Raw genomic sequence first — 14,047 nt, forward strand, 5'->3', positions numbered from 1 at the left:
CACTCCACTCTACCCTGCACCACTCCACTCTACATCACTGCACTCTGCTCTGCACCAATCCATTTTACACCACTCCACACCACTGCACTGTGCACAACTCCACTCTCCACCACTGCAACCTAAGCCTCTCTACTCTACCTTGTACTACTCTACTCTATGCCAATGCCCTCTTCGCCACTGCACTGTACACCACTCCAGTCTAGGCCACACCAATCTACTCAGCACAACTCCACTCTATTCCACTTTACAATACAATACTCAACACCACTGCATTCTATGCCAATACACTCAACACCAATGCACTTTACTCTGTAACACTCAATACTATGCCCCTGTAATCTACGCCAATCCACTGTATGCCACTCAAACTACTCTACACCACTGCACTCTACACAACTTTACTCTACGCCATTACATTCTGCGACACACTTTGCAACTACACTCTACCCTGCACCACTCCACTCTACACCACTTAACTCTACTCTGAAGCAATCTACTCCATGCCACTGCACTCTATACCACTGTACTGTTAACCCCTACACACTGCACCAATGCACTCTACACAACTGCACTCTACGCCACTGCACTCTAGTCTGTATCACAGTGGTCTATGCCACTGCTCTCTACGCCACTCTACTCAATTCTTCACCATTGCACTCTGACACTCCACTCGGCGCCACTCTACTCTGCACTACTCCACACTACGCTTCTCCACTCTATCCCACTGCACTCAATGGCACTATAGTCTACTCTGCACACTCTCTGCTACTCTACTCTGCACTACTCTATGCCATTGCACTCTATGCCACTCAACTGTACTCTGCACTATACGCCACTGCCGTCTGCATCACTCAACTCTACGCTACCAACCTCCACCACTCAACTGTATGCCACTGCACTCTACTCCACTCTACTCTATCCCACTCTGCTCTGCACTACTCCACTCTGCACCACTCCACACCAATGCACTCTGCACCACTGCATTCTACTATGCACCACTCGCATCTACGCCACTGCATTCTACGATGCTGCATTGTGTACCAGTGAATTCAATATCCCTGCAATCAATGGCACTGCGCTCTATGCCACTATGCTCTGCAACACTCTACACCAATGCACTCTGCACCAGTCCACTTTACTCTGTGCCACTCCAGTGTATGCATCTCTACGCAGATCCACAACATGCCACTCCAGTGCACCACCCACTCTGCTACTCCACTCTACAACACTCTACACCAATGCACTCCACACCAGTCCACTTTAGTCTGTGCCACTCCAGTGTATGCCTCCCCTACGCAGCTCCACAACATGCCACTCCAGTGCACCACACACTCTGCTACTCCACTCTACCACACTCTACTGTCCTCTACCCTACGGTGCTAACTTTTAGCCATGCTAAACAGCAGCTACGCTGGTGAACAACATGGCTTAAACACATTGGTAAAGCCAAGGCTCTTACATAGGTGAGACCAATTGGCTTTGCCAATGCTTATTTTATCTGTTGCTACTGTGTTTAAACCCCGACCATTTCTTGAGTAACAAGCACACAACTCTACACTTGCTAACCATTCTGATTTAGGAGGTAGGCTCACACATTTTTAGCAGTCCAACAGTTTTTTATGTGTTTCTGTACCATTTTTTGTAGTGCTTTGGACCACATGTGCACTAAAAAAGACAAAGAAACCAGTGGCGGCTGCCACAAACAAACAGTGGTGAGGCGGGGAGGGGGGAAGATTTAATAATAATAACTAAAAAAGAGACTTACCTGAAGCTGCCGGCCGCCTCCCATGTTGCGCCTTAGTCTTCCTGGTCCCAGCAGCCCCTGGGACAGCATCACAGACTCCCTGTGCAATCCCCACGCTGCTCTCATTTTATGAGAGCTGTGCGTGGATTGGCCTGAGCGGGCTGGTTTGGCACTCCGCTCAGCACAGGGAGTCTGTGCTATTTCTCCAACCCCCCCTGTGCAATGCCTGTGCAATGTAGCCGAGTTGGAGAAACCTAAGTGCGCATGTGGGTTTGGCCAGCCTAAGACAAACATGCACACTTATAAGTGCACCAACCACTCCTCCCATGGCTCTAGCCCGTCCATCCCTATTGCGCTGGCTCAGAGCCAGCTGTTGAATAATAAAACGATGATAGTAACTATATCGTTTTATTTTTCAGGTGCTGGCTCTGAACTAGTGGGGTGACACTCCTACGCCATTACGGAGGAGCCACCCCTGACTTAGAAACGGAGCCTGCAGTGCCTGCCCAGCCTCAAGCTGGCTGCCACCTGTAGCAGCTCATGTTGAGCAGGCCAGAAATTCATCACTCGCTCTGAAGTAGAAGTCACAGGGAGAGGTTTTGCTGAATCCTCTTGTGACTGTCCAATATTTGCGAGACGCTAAAGGTTTGGCCTGAAACAAAGGCAATCGATTCCTGTAGTGACCTCTTCAATCCCAATAGGTGGAAGTGGTGTCCCTATCATGAGTGCTTATTTCTAAAGACAGTGGTCCCTATACAAGGATTAATGAGAGCAAAAAATGAATATAGACCCAATCAGTACTATATTTTACAGCTGTCCAGCCGGACAGGTGTTTTTAATATATAGTTGCTTAAATATACACAAAATACAGCAAGAAACAAATAAAGTGAGACACAAGCCTGTATCCAACTCAGCGGGAAGGACGTACAACATGAAACAAAAAGGTTCAGGCAGAGTAAATTGTTAGTATGAGACATTTTGGTAGCACAAACAAATTATAGTGGAGACACCATTACACATAATAAGTATTAAATAAAGAGGTGTATATGACATACAACAAGTCAACGGCGTTTCTATCCTTACAAAAGATATAGGATTATCATCAGGACATTAACATGGTATGCCTGTATACATTTTGCCTAGATCCAGGTCAGAGTGACTTGGAGGAGGCTTGTTTCAGGCAAAGACCAAGTAGAAGTCCAGGTCAAGTACAAGGAGAGTAAAGGATGTAGACAGCCGCGGCTGCAGTCTGTGCAGCTGTACGCTGGGTCAGAGTCGACCTAATAAAGGCTGTAACAGCTTAAAGGAGGCATTTGAAATGTTTGCGCTGTGGAGCGGTCTCGAAATCAGAGTGGCCTATTGCAGTGGGCTGCTGTATATCAGGGATGGGAAGCCAGTAACCTGTGAGCCGCATCAGAGGTCTCTAGTGACAAGAAATGGGGTCGAGGCCAATCTGTGGACAACCTATCATGAGTGCAGCAGGCACAGTGACACCGAGGCAATGTGTCTTTAGGGGCCCACTGCACCCCCAAATATGGGTGCATTTTACTTCCCAAAAAGCAAAAGGAGGGCAATTTCCCTTGCTTGCACCTGGGCCATGGCACCAGCCGCAGCCCGTGCAGGTAAGGGCGGGGGGGCCAGGTGGGGGGGATTTCGACAGACGAATACGAGGGAAAATAAACTATGTATTTATTTTTCTCCCCTTGCCGTCTGCCGAATCCCCGGCCCAACCCGGCCCCACCACTCTTACCTGCATGGGCCGCGGCTGCATGAAACCATTGCCACACCCCTGATGGGAGCAGATGAAAGCACCCGTACTCAGAGGTAGTAATGTAAGGAGGCGAGAGAGAGGCCGACAGTAGTAGCCCTGTCAGATTCAACCAGTGGAGCAAAGGTGGAACAGTTGCTAAGGGCATGTTTCTTTTAGAGCAGTCCATGGACGGTACACAATTTTGTGCACACTGTGTAAAATACCTCATAGCATGGTTGCAAATACATATATTGTAAAACACTTTCAAAGTGGATGGTTTGTGGGTGTTTTGTGACCTAAAGCGGTGATTTGGAGATTGTGACAGGTACTGGGTTAGAGTATATGGAATTCCTTCGAATAGATAAGTGTCTCACTCTGTAATTCTACAAGTTTGAGAACTTCTCAGGTGGGCGAGAGGTAGCTATGGAGTCAGGATATTCAGAGCCCAGGGCCAAATGCCAATTTGACAATTCTACCACCCCCATCAACAAGGGCACGTTTGAGAGCAATTGCCACCCATTTCAGATGGCAACGAAAGCTAGCTGGCTGCAGTGGTTTTAATGTAAATGTAATCCTGATTAGAAGAAATTTATGACTGTGACCCTACAATAGCTGGTCTCTCTGTAGCGCCTGCCAAATGTACTCGTACTTGCTGGTTTTGGTGAGGAAAGTTTGGGAAAATGGTAAAAGACATGCGAAAGAGACATAATGAATAAGCCACTGCTTTTTTTGGCTATGATGCCTCCCAAAGATTTATCACTGTCATCCTGCTCTTTCGTGGAAGATGTAGATGTAATTTGTTTATCAGGTAATTGCAAGCCCCCTGATCATGAAGAGAATGTTGCTGGAGTTACTCATACATTCTTAATGAGATTAAACCAGGCCACAGTGATCTGTCAAGTAATTTATATTTCATGATATCATCTGGATTAGAAGTCACGTGACCTTGTCTTCTGAGCTGGATCCCATTTCCATTTCATGTAATGTCTTTTGTTATCCTGGTTGGGACAGTGGTATTGTGCTGTCATTTCCCACAAGGTGACCATTTTGCTAATTAGTGGTTTTGAAGCATTAACATTTATTTGGTCAGAAAATGTTGGCAAGTATGCAACTCCTTTGAAATGTTCTTTCTGAGCTGCCATCTTGGCAGTGCACACGTGCTGCCAGCATTTTCTTTCTCGGAGGAACTGGTCCAAGTAACCCTTCTATGTCTCGGCACAGTTGTGCATGACATTATGACATCATAAGAAGGCCACTGGTGTCGTATTTCATAAACGTGAGCACCGGTTTTCGCCAAGAAGCTCTCTTTGATCCCTCGTCCCCACCCTATCCTAAGTGGACGTTAACTGTGTGCTACTTTTTAGCTGGCACACAGTTTGTGTGCCTCCAAAGAAACTCTGGGGCATATTTATGAGTCCATTGTGGCCCCATAGCGTCACTTTTTGTGACGCTCCAGTGGGGAAAACCGTGGCTTTGAATAGCCTCATAGATATGGAGTAAGGCAAGACAGCGCACATCACTGTGTTGCTTTACTCTGCACTAGGAAAGCGTTCCATGGGCTTTGCGGTGGGTGTTCCCACGCAACCCCCATGAATTTTGATGCTTCCCCAGATTGACAAGACCATGTAAACCTCTGGATGCGCCAAAACCTTATGCCTCCCGAAGTGAGGTGGAACGAGGAGAAATAACTTTATTTCTCCTCGTTTATACCTGTTTCTATGTGTTCGGCATTCTGCAGCACACGTAGAAAGAGGAACACTCCTCAGTGGATTGTTTCTGTGCAGGAAGGGGCCCCTTCCTGCACCTGAACAATCCTGCCAACAACACAGGCACCCTTGGACCATGGTGCAAGGCTGCCTACGTTGATGCTAGGCTGCTGAAACGGCACCAGCACTGGGAGAAAGGACAGGAATGTACCGCATTAGATAAATATGGTGCATTCTTGCTCTTTCACTTTGACGTAGGGCAGTGCAGCAAGGTGACTTGCTGCTCTACCGTACACTAAATCGCATAAACGAAGGCCTCTGTGCTTCTGCGTTGCTAATATGGAAATATATGCAAATGCAGCATACGTAGAAAGAGGAACACTCCAAGACATTGTACAGGTGGAAAAAAAGTGTGCTTGGCCATGACTATTACAGACTGGGACCGTTTCTGTATTATAGAAGTGCTAAAATCAAATTTAAACTGTTGCTGGGCCCAGGGATAATTGAAGGTTCAGACTGGGTCAGAAAATAGGCCTCAACACCAAAATAAAAGTAGCCCTGATTAGTGAAATAGAAAGTTACAAAAAGCGGCCCACATTTGCACAATGGGGCTGTTTTAAACTTGTAAATACAAGCTATATACGTGTTTTGAAAGGTTTGAAAGTTTGCATGGATTTGAGCTTGCTGCAGGCAATGTTTGTTTTAATATCAATGAAAAAACAGTAAAAACAAAACACCCTAGCATACCATAAAACAGGCCTATAAACAACCAAAAAACCAATCCATGCTCTGAAATGTCAGACCAGCCCATCATCACTGCCTAATTGACCTATAGCGGTACAAAAGGGTGCTGGGGATGCTCAGACGTGAGTCCCAGGCTCTCCACACCACTGGAGTCAAGCTATCCAGGCTGATGAAGGCTGATAGCCAGAAACCGGTCCTTGGATGCTTGATCCCGGTCTGGGAAAGACATGGCTTGGTAGTTCGGACTGGACTGTTCCCATGAGGCACAGGGTCAGAGCTGATTTGCATATAGCCAGTGTCTAACCCAGGGTGGTGTGGAGTGCAAAAAACGATGGATTTAGGCCCAGATCCTTGTACTGGGGTGAATGTATGACATTGTTCTACATTCTGTCCATCAACTGTGTTTTTTGCAATTTTCACCCCGAGTGGGCTGGGGATGCTCAGACGTGAGTCCCAGGCTCTCCACACCACTGGAGTCAAGCTATCCAGGCTGATGAAGGCTGATAGCCAGAAACCGGTCCTTGGATGCTTGATTCCGGTCTGAGAAAGACATGGCTTGGTAGTTCGGACTGGACTGTTCCCATGAGGCACAGGGTCAGAGCTGATTTGCATATAGCCAATGTCTAACCCAGGGTGGTGTGGAGTGCAAAAAAACGATGGATTTAGGCCCAGATCCTTGTACTGGGGTGAATGTATGACATTGTTCTACATTCTGTCCATCAACTGTGTTTTTTATAATTGACCTATAGGCCAGTCCGACCCTGGACGCTGCCCTAATCCGGCCTCTGATGCCTACACCTCAAGGAGTACAAGATGCTATAAAACGTCTTATGCTGGCATGTTTTAGATGAGTGGACTATTGCTTGTGGTATGTGATGCAAGAAATTCTAATCCATCCACTCAATAGTCTAAAAACCTCTTACATTCAATAGTCTAAAAACCTTTTACGAACCCATAAAATATGATGCGGTTCAAAGTCTTTTGCTCATTCTCCCATCATACAACAGAACTACAAGTCCCAGAATTGAGAGAAAAAACTAGAATGCAGCAGCAACTCACGCATGGACCTTGGAAACTTGTCAGCTATGATTTATGCACAGAGAGTATACCCTCACTATACCATATGGGATATCACGCATAGCAAAAATATCACATCCACTACAAAAAACTAAGTACTACATTGCAAAGTAAGCCTAGCAAATAGATGTGTATAAGAATAGTAAATGTACACTTAGCATACTGAAGTAGTGATAGGTGATGCAGAGGTTGCAACATTCATGGAACTTTGATACTATTGACCTTGATATCGTGACATAAACCCCCCTAAAGACGGCCCGTAAAAAGAAGATGACTCATACAAAAGGTCTATAGTGCATACAAAGGAACCAGTCCCATAGGCACTTCACAACTAAATACTCCAGGGGTTGTAGCATGATCAAAGTGCACCCTTGCGAAAACTGGCCTGGCACAGCAGAGGACTCCAGAGGCTGTAGCTTGAATAATGGCCACCTGTGCATAAACTGGGGACCGCACAACTTAAGACTATTTAGGCTGTAGCCTGAACAATGTGCACCTGTGCAAACACTGGGCATCACACAGCTAAAGACTCCAGGGTCTGTAACATTAACAATGCGCACATGTGCAAACACTGGGCATCGCACAACTAAAGACTCCGGGGGCTGTAGCATGAACAATGGGCACCTGTGCAAACACTGAGCACCGCAAAACGAAGGACTTCAGGGCTGTTGCGTGAACAATGGGCACCTATGCAAAAACTGGGCACCACACACTAAAGACTCCAGGGGCTGTAGCATGAACAATGAGCACATGTGCAAACACTGGGAATCGCACAACTAAAGACTCCAGAGGCTGTAGCATGAACAATGGGCCCCTGTGCAAAAACTGGCACCGCACAGCTAAAGACTCCAGGGGCTGTGGCATGAACAATGCGCACATGTGCAAACACTGGGCATGGCACAACTAAAGACTCCAGGGGCTGTAGCATGAACAATGGGCACCTGTGCAAACACTGAGCACCGCAAAATGAAGGACTTCAAGGGCTGCTGCGTGAACAATGGGCACCTGTGCACACACTGGGCACCACACAACTAAAGACTCCAGAGGCTGTAGCATGAACAATGGGCACCTGTGAAAAAACTGGGCACCGCACAGCTAAAGACTCCAAGGGCAGTAGCATGAACAATGAGCACATGTGCAAAAACTGGGCACTGCACAGCTAGAAGACTCCAGAGGATGTAGCATGAACAATGGGCCCATGTGCAAAAACTGGCCCGTACAGCTAAAGACTCCAGGGGTTGTAGCATGAACAATGGGCACCTGTGCAAAAACTGGGCACCGGACAGCTAAAGACTCCAGGGGCTGTAGCATGAACAATGAGCACTTGTGCGAAGACTGGTCATCGCACAACTAAAGACTCCAGGGGCTGTAGCATGAACAATGAGCACATGTGCAAACACTGGGCAATGCACAGCTAAAGACTCCAGGGGCTGTAGCATGAACAATGGGCACCTGTCAAAAACTGGGTACCGCACAGCTAAAGGCTCCAGGGGCTGTAGCATGAACAATGTGCACATGTGCCAACACTGGGCATCACACAACTAAAGACTCCAGGGGCTGTAGCATGAACAATGGGCACCTGTGCAAACACTGAGCACCGCAAAACGAAGGACTTCAAGGGCTGCTGCGTGAACAATGAGCACATGTGCAAAAACTGGGCACTGCACAGCTAGAAGACTCCAGAGGATCTAGCATGAACAATGGGCCCCTGTGCAAAAACTGGCACCGTACAGCTAAAGACTCCAGGGGTTGTAGCATGAACAATGGGCACCTGTGCAAAAACTGGGCACCGGACAGCTAAAGACTCCAGGGGCTGTAGCATGAACAATGGGCAATTGTGCAAACACTGGTCATCGCACAACTAAAGACTCCAGGGGCTGTAGCATGAACAATGAGCACATGTGGAAACACTGGGCACTGCACAGCTAAAGACTCCAGGGGCTGTAGCATGAACAATGGGCATCTGTGCAAAAACTGGGCACCGCACAGCTAAAGGCTCCAGGGGCTGTAGCATGAACAATGTGCACATGTGCCAACACTGGGCCTCACACAACTAAAGACTCCAGGGGCTGTAGCATGAACAATGGGCACTTGTGCAAACACTGAGCACCGCAAAACGAAGGACTTCAAGGGCTGCTGCGTGAACAATGGGCACCTGTGCAAACACTGGGCACCACACAACTAAAGACTCCAGAGGCAGTAGCATGAACAATGGGCACCTGTGCAAAAACTAGGCACCGCACAGCTAAAGACTCCAGGGGCTGTAGCTTGAACAATGGCCACCTGTGTATAAACTGGGGACCGCACAACTAAAGACTATTTAGGCTGTAGCCTGAACAATGTGCACCTGTGCAAAACTGGGCATCACACAGCTAAAGACTCCAGGGTCTGTAACATTAACAATGCGCACATGTGCAAACACTGGGCATCGCATAACTAAAGACTCCGGGGGCTGTAGCATGAACAATGGGCTCCTGTGCAAACACTGAGCACCGCAAAACGAAGGACTTCAGGGCTGTTGCGTGAACAATGGGCACCTGTGCAAAAACTGGGCACCACACAACTAAAGACTCCAGGGGCTGTAGCATGAACAATGAGCACATGTGCAAACACTGGGCATCGCACAACTAAAGATTCCAGAGGCTGTAGCATGAACAATGGGCCCCTGTGCAAAAACTGGGCACCGCACAGCTAAAGACTCCAGGGGCTGTAGCATGAACAATGCACACATGTGCAAACACTGGGCATGGCACAACTAAAGACTCCATGGCTGTAGCATGAACAATGGGCACCTTTGCAAACACTGAGCACCGCAAAACGAAGGACTTCAAGGGCTGCTGCGTGAACAATGGGCACCTGTGCAAACACTGGGCACCACACAACTAAAGACTCCAGAGGCTGTAGCATGAACAATGGGCACCTGTGCAAAAACTGGGCACCGCACAGCTAAAGTCTCCAAGGGCTGTAGCATGAACAATGAGCACATGTGCAAAAACTGGGCACTGCACAGCTAGAAGACTCCAGAGGATGTAGCATGAACAATGGGCCCCTGTGCAAAAACTGGCACTGTACAGCTAAAGACTCCAGGGGTTGTAGCATGAACAATGGGCACCTGTGCAAAAACTGGGCACCGGACAGCTAAAGACTCCAGGGGCTGTAGCATGAACAATGACCACTTGTGCAAACACTGGTCATCGCACAACTAAAGACTCCAGGGGCTGTAGCATGAACAATGAGCACATTTGCAAACACTGGGCACCACACAGCTAAAGACTCCAGGGGCTGTAGCATGAACAATGGGCACCTGTGCAAAAACTGGGCACCACACAGCTAAAGGCTCCAGGGGCTGTAGCATGAACAATGTGCACATGTGCCAACACTGGGCATCACACAACTAAAGACTCCAGGGGCTGTAGCATGAACATAGGGCACCTGTGCAAACACTGAGCACCACAAAACGAAGGACTTCAAAGGCTGCTGCGTGAACAATGGGCACCTGTGCAAACACTGGGCACCACACAACTAAAGACTCCAGAGGCTGTAGCATGAACAATGGGCACCTGTGCAAAAACTAGGCACCGCACAGTTAAAGACTCCAGGGGCTGTAGCATGAACAATGGGCACCTGTGCAAAAACTGGGCACTGCACAGCTAGAAGACTCCAGAGGCTGTAGCATGAACAATGGGCCCCTGTGCAAGAACTGGCACCGCACAACTAAAGACTCCAGGGGCTGTAGCATGAACAATGAGCACATGTGCAAAAACTGGGCAATGCACAGCTAGAAGTCTCCAGGGGCTGTAGCATGAACAATGCTAACCTGTGCAAACACTGGGCACCGCACAGCTAAAGACTCTAGGGGCTGTAGCATGAAGAATGCAAACCTGTTCAAACACTGAGCATCGCACAGTTAAAGACTCCAGGGGCTGTAGCATGAACAATGCAAACCTGTGCAAACACGGGTCACCGCACAACTAAAGACTCCTGGGGTTGTAGCATTAACAATGGGCACCTGTGCAAACACTGAGCACCGCAAAACTGACTTAAAGGGCTGCTGCGTAAACAATGGGCACCTGTGCAAAAACTGTGCACCTCACAACTAAAGACTATTGGGGTTGTAGCATGAACAATGCACACCTGTGCAAACTCTGAGCACAGCACAGCTAAAGACTCAAGGGGCTGTATCATGAACAAAGTGCACCTGTTCCAACACTGGGCATGGCACATAAGGGGACTCCAGGGATTGTAGCATGAACAATACGCACCTGTGCAAACACTGAGCACTGCAAAACTAAAGACTTCAAGGGCTGTAGCATGAACAATGGGCACCTGTGCAAATACTGAGAACTGCAAAATGAAGGACTTTAAGGTCTGCTGCGTGAACAATGGGCACCTGTGCAAAAACTAGGCACCGCACAACTAAAGACTCCAGAGGCTGTAGTATGAACAATTGACACCTGTGCAAACACTGGGCACCGCACAGCTAAAGACTCCAGGGGCTGTAGCATGAACAATGGGCACCTGTGTAAAAACTGGGCACCGCAGAGCTAAAGACTCCAGGGGCTGTAGCATGAGCAATGCAAACCTGTGCAAACAGTGGGCACTGCACAGCTAAAGACTCCTGGGGCTGTAGCATGAACAATCCACATCTGTGCAAACACTGGGCATCGCACAGCTAAAGACTCATGGGGCTGTAGCATGAACAATGTGTACCTGTGCACACACTGGGCATGGCACCGCAGAGGACTCCAGGGGCTGTAGCATGTACAATTTGCTCCTGTTCACACGCTGGGCACTGCACGACTAAAAAACTTCAGGGGCTCAGCAATGCGCACCTGTGCACAAACTGGTTTGCAACATGCCACTATGTGGCCCATGAGGATTAGAGGAATACAACAGTGATCTATACTCTAGCATTTTATAGTTTTAGACAAATCCCTAAAGTGTAATTCCCAAGCTCCAGTCATTTTCCATCACATAGTGGGAAAGGCAACTGACAATCTGGATTTGTGGATCTAGTGAATGCGGGGGTACTCTCAAATCAGTCTTCTCAAGGGATTGATTTGGCCTAAAGGGCCTGGATTCATGAGCACTTGGATGAGTGTCAGGTGTGTCCAAACAGAATGAAGCACATCACTTACACTGTGCTTTATATTGTAGATTTGGCGAACACAAGCAGAATTATGCCTCCAAGTGAGTCTGCAGTGGTATTTCATAGCGCGCTTTCTTCCAAAATGTATGGTCTCTGGGTGGGTAAACCCATGCCATGACCTATTACCGGTAGAAAAAAATGAAAGCGGTTTGGGGATTTTCTGGATAAGCCAGACATTTTGTGGTGAATAAGCTATTATAAGCCATCCATTAAGTACCTTCACTCAAAGATATCGACCTGCTCAAAGGACAGCAAAAATTTAAGTCCAATACACGAATAGGATCTGTTACAAAGCATGCCAAAACCATGCATAGTTTAACAATACAGTTACCACGAATTTGATTACAATGCAAGTCATTACAATGACTTGCTTTAAGGAAGCGCGGACTTTGGAATAGTTTAATAGATGTTTCCCCCCCATAAACCAATATTATTTTGAACTGTGTAAGTGGGTGGCCCCAAAACTATAATAATGTATTTAAGGGTCTGTCTAAGTTGTAGACAGAAATCTCCATCTAAGCCTATAAGAACTATACATTGACACCAATTTGGGTGAAAGCTAGAGAGTGCTGGCCACGGATCACCATAAAGGTCTGAATCACTGCAAGCCAACGCCTGGATCACTCTAAAAATAATTCTACCATTAATCAAAAGTCCTGCTTTATGGAGGGGTGTGGGAGAAAGTGAGACATCAGGATTTTGTGGTGTAAACAGAGAGCATCTGCTATAGAAGTTTCATTTGTGGTTGTACGCTCACGTTGTCTCTCTTCATGCGCTCTATGTACTCACAATTTCTGACTTCTGACAGGTGGTCATCAAAATGTAAATTTCCAACAGAGTGCAGGTGATGAATTTAGGACAAACTGGAGCAAGTATGAGGAGATTAGGGATGCTCGCAGAGCCAACAGTTGGGGTTGGGTGAAGGTGTTTGTCATCTGGTTCCTTAGTCTTACTGTTACTGATATTATGTGGTGTTGAGTTAGTCTGTCAGCTGTGTGCTTTGCAGTGGGCTTATTGTAAGAGGCAAAGTGGCTTTGAGGCATACGCGTATCTGGAGATGGAAACAGAATCTGGTCGCTGTCAACTCTTTTTTTTATTTTAGGTTAGCCGCAATGGGCTCAGTGCGAGGAGATCGTTACAAGGAGTTCAGTCCAGCGGTAACCCCAGAAGGCAATGTGGTGATGAGCTTCAGCTTTGACAGCTACCAGCTGGAAGAGGAAGAACTGCAGGCAAAAGGGAGCCAGACCAAGGGTGTCCTCACCTTCATGGAACCAGGAGAGAGCTTGGTATCCGAATCCCGCAAGAGGGCATCTGCCTCAGGGGACCTCCCAGAAACCCGTAAGTGAAGGCCTAGAGAATGATCACGAAACATCACGAAGAATTAATGCAATCGATGAACCTCAGAATACCACATTGTATTTTGAATTAATGCATAGATGAATCTCAGGGTATCACATTGTGTTTAAGAATGAATGCATAAAGGAATCTCAGAATACCACATTGAGTTAAAGAATGAATGTAATAGATGAATCTCAGAACACCACATTGTGTTTGGCGTGTTCATCAGTATGAGTCAGCTGCAATGAATGAAAAATGAATAAAATATTCTATTTGACCAATCAGAAAGGAGCTTTCACATCAGCTCAATGCACATGCATTGATAATTGAAGCCCTTATTTATATAAGGGGTAGGTAAAGTTTTAAACTTTGCTCTTGAAGACGAAAGAAATTTTCAATCTCCCCTCAATTTGCAGTTTCCCATCTTCCCCCACCTTCGATTGTGGAAGACGTTTATTGCAAAGAAAAAATAAAGGGTTTGAGCGGAATGTCTGCAAAAATCTTTTTATGTTGGGTGTTTGTCCTGCAACCCTATTTTA

At 47.1% G+C, this 14,047-nt stretch overlaps 1 protein-coding gene across 2 annotated transcripts in view; it reads left to right on the forward strand.

The window, feature by feature from the left end:
- Window positions 1-14,047, forward strand: part of SLC29A4 (solute carrier family 29 member 4) — a 197,284-nt gene that overhangs the window by 85,325 nt on the left and 97,912 nt on the right. For both annotated transcript variants that reach the window (XM_078665017.1, XM_078665018.1), the window contains exon 2: window positions 13,273-13,508. In XM_078665017.1, the coding sequence (XP_078521143.1) occupies window positions 13,283-13,508 (226 nt within the window). In that variant the 5' untranslated portion in view covers window positions 13,273-13,282. The remainder of the gene's footprint in view (window positions 1-13,272; window positions 13,509-14,047) is intronic.

The sequence above is a fragment of the Lissotriton helveticus genome, chromosome 10, assembly GCF_964261635.1.
Source record: "Lissotriton helveticus chromosome 10, aLisHel1.1, whole genome shotgun sequence".
Classification (NCBI taxonomy): Eukaryota; Metazoa; Chordata; class Amphibia; order Caudata; family Salamandridae; genus Lissotriton; species Lissotriton helveticus.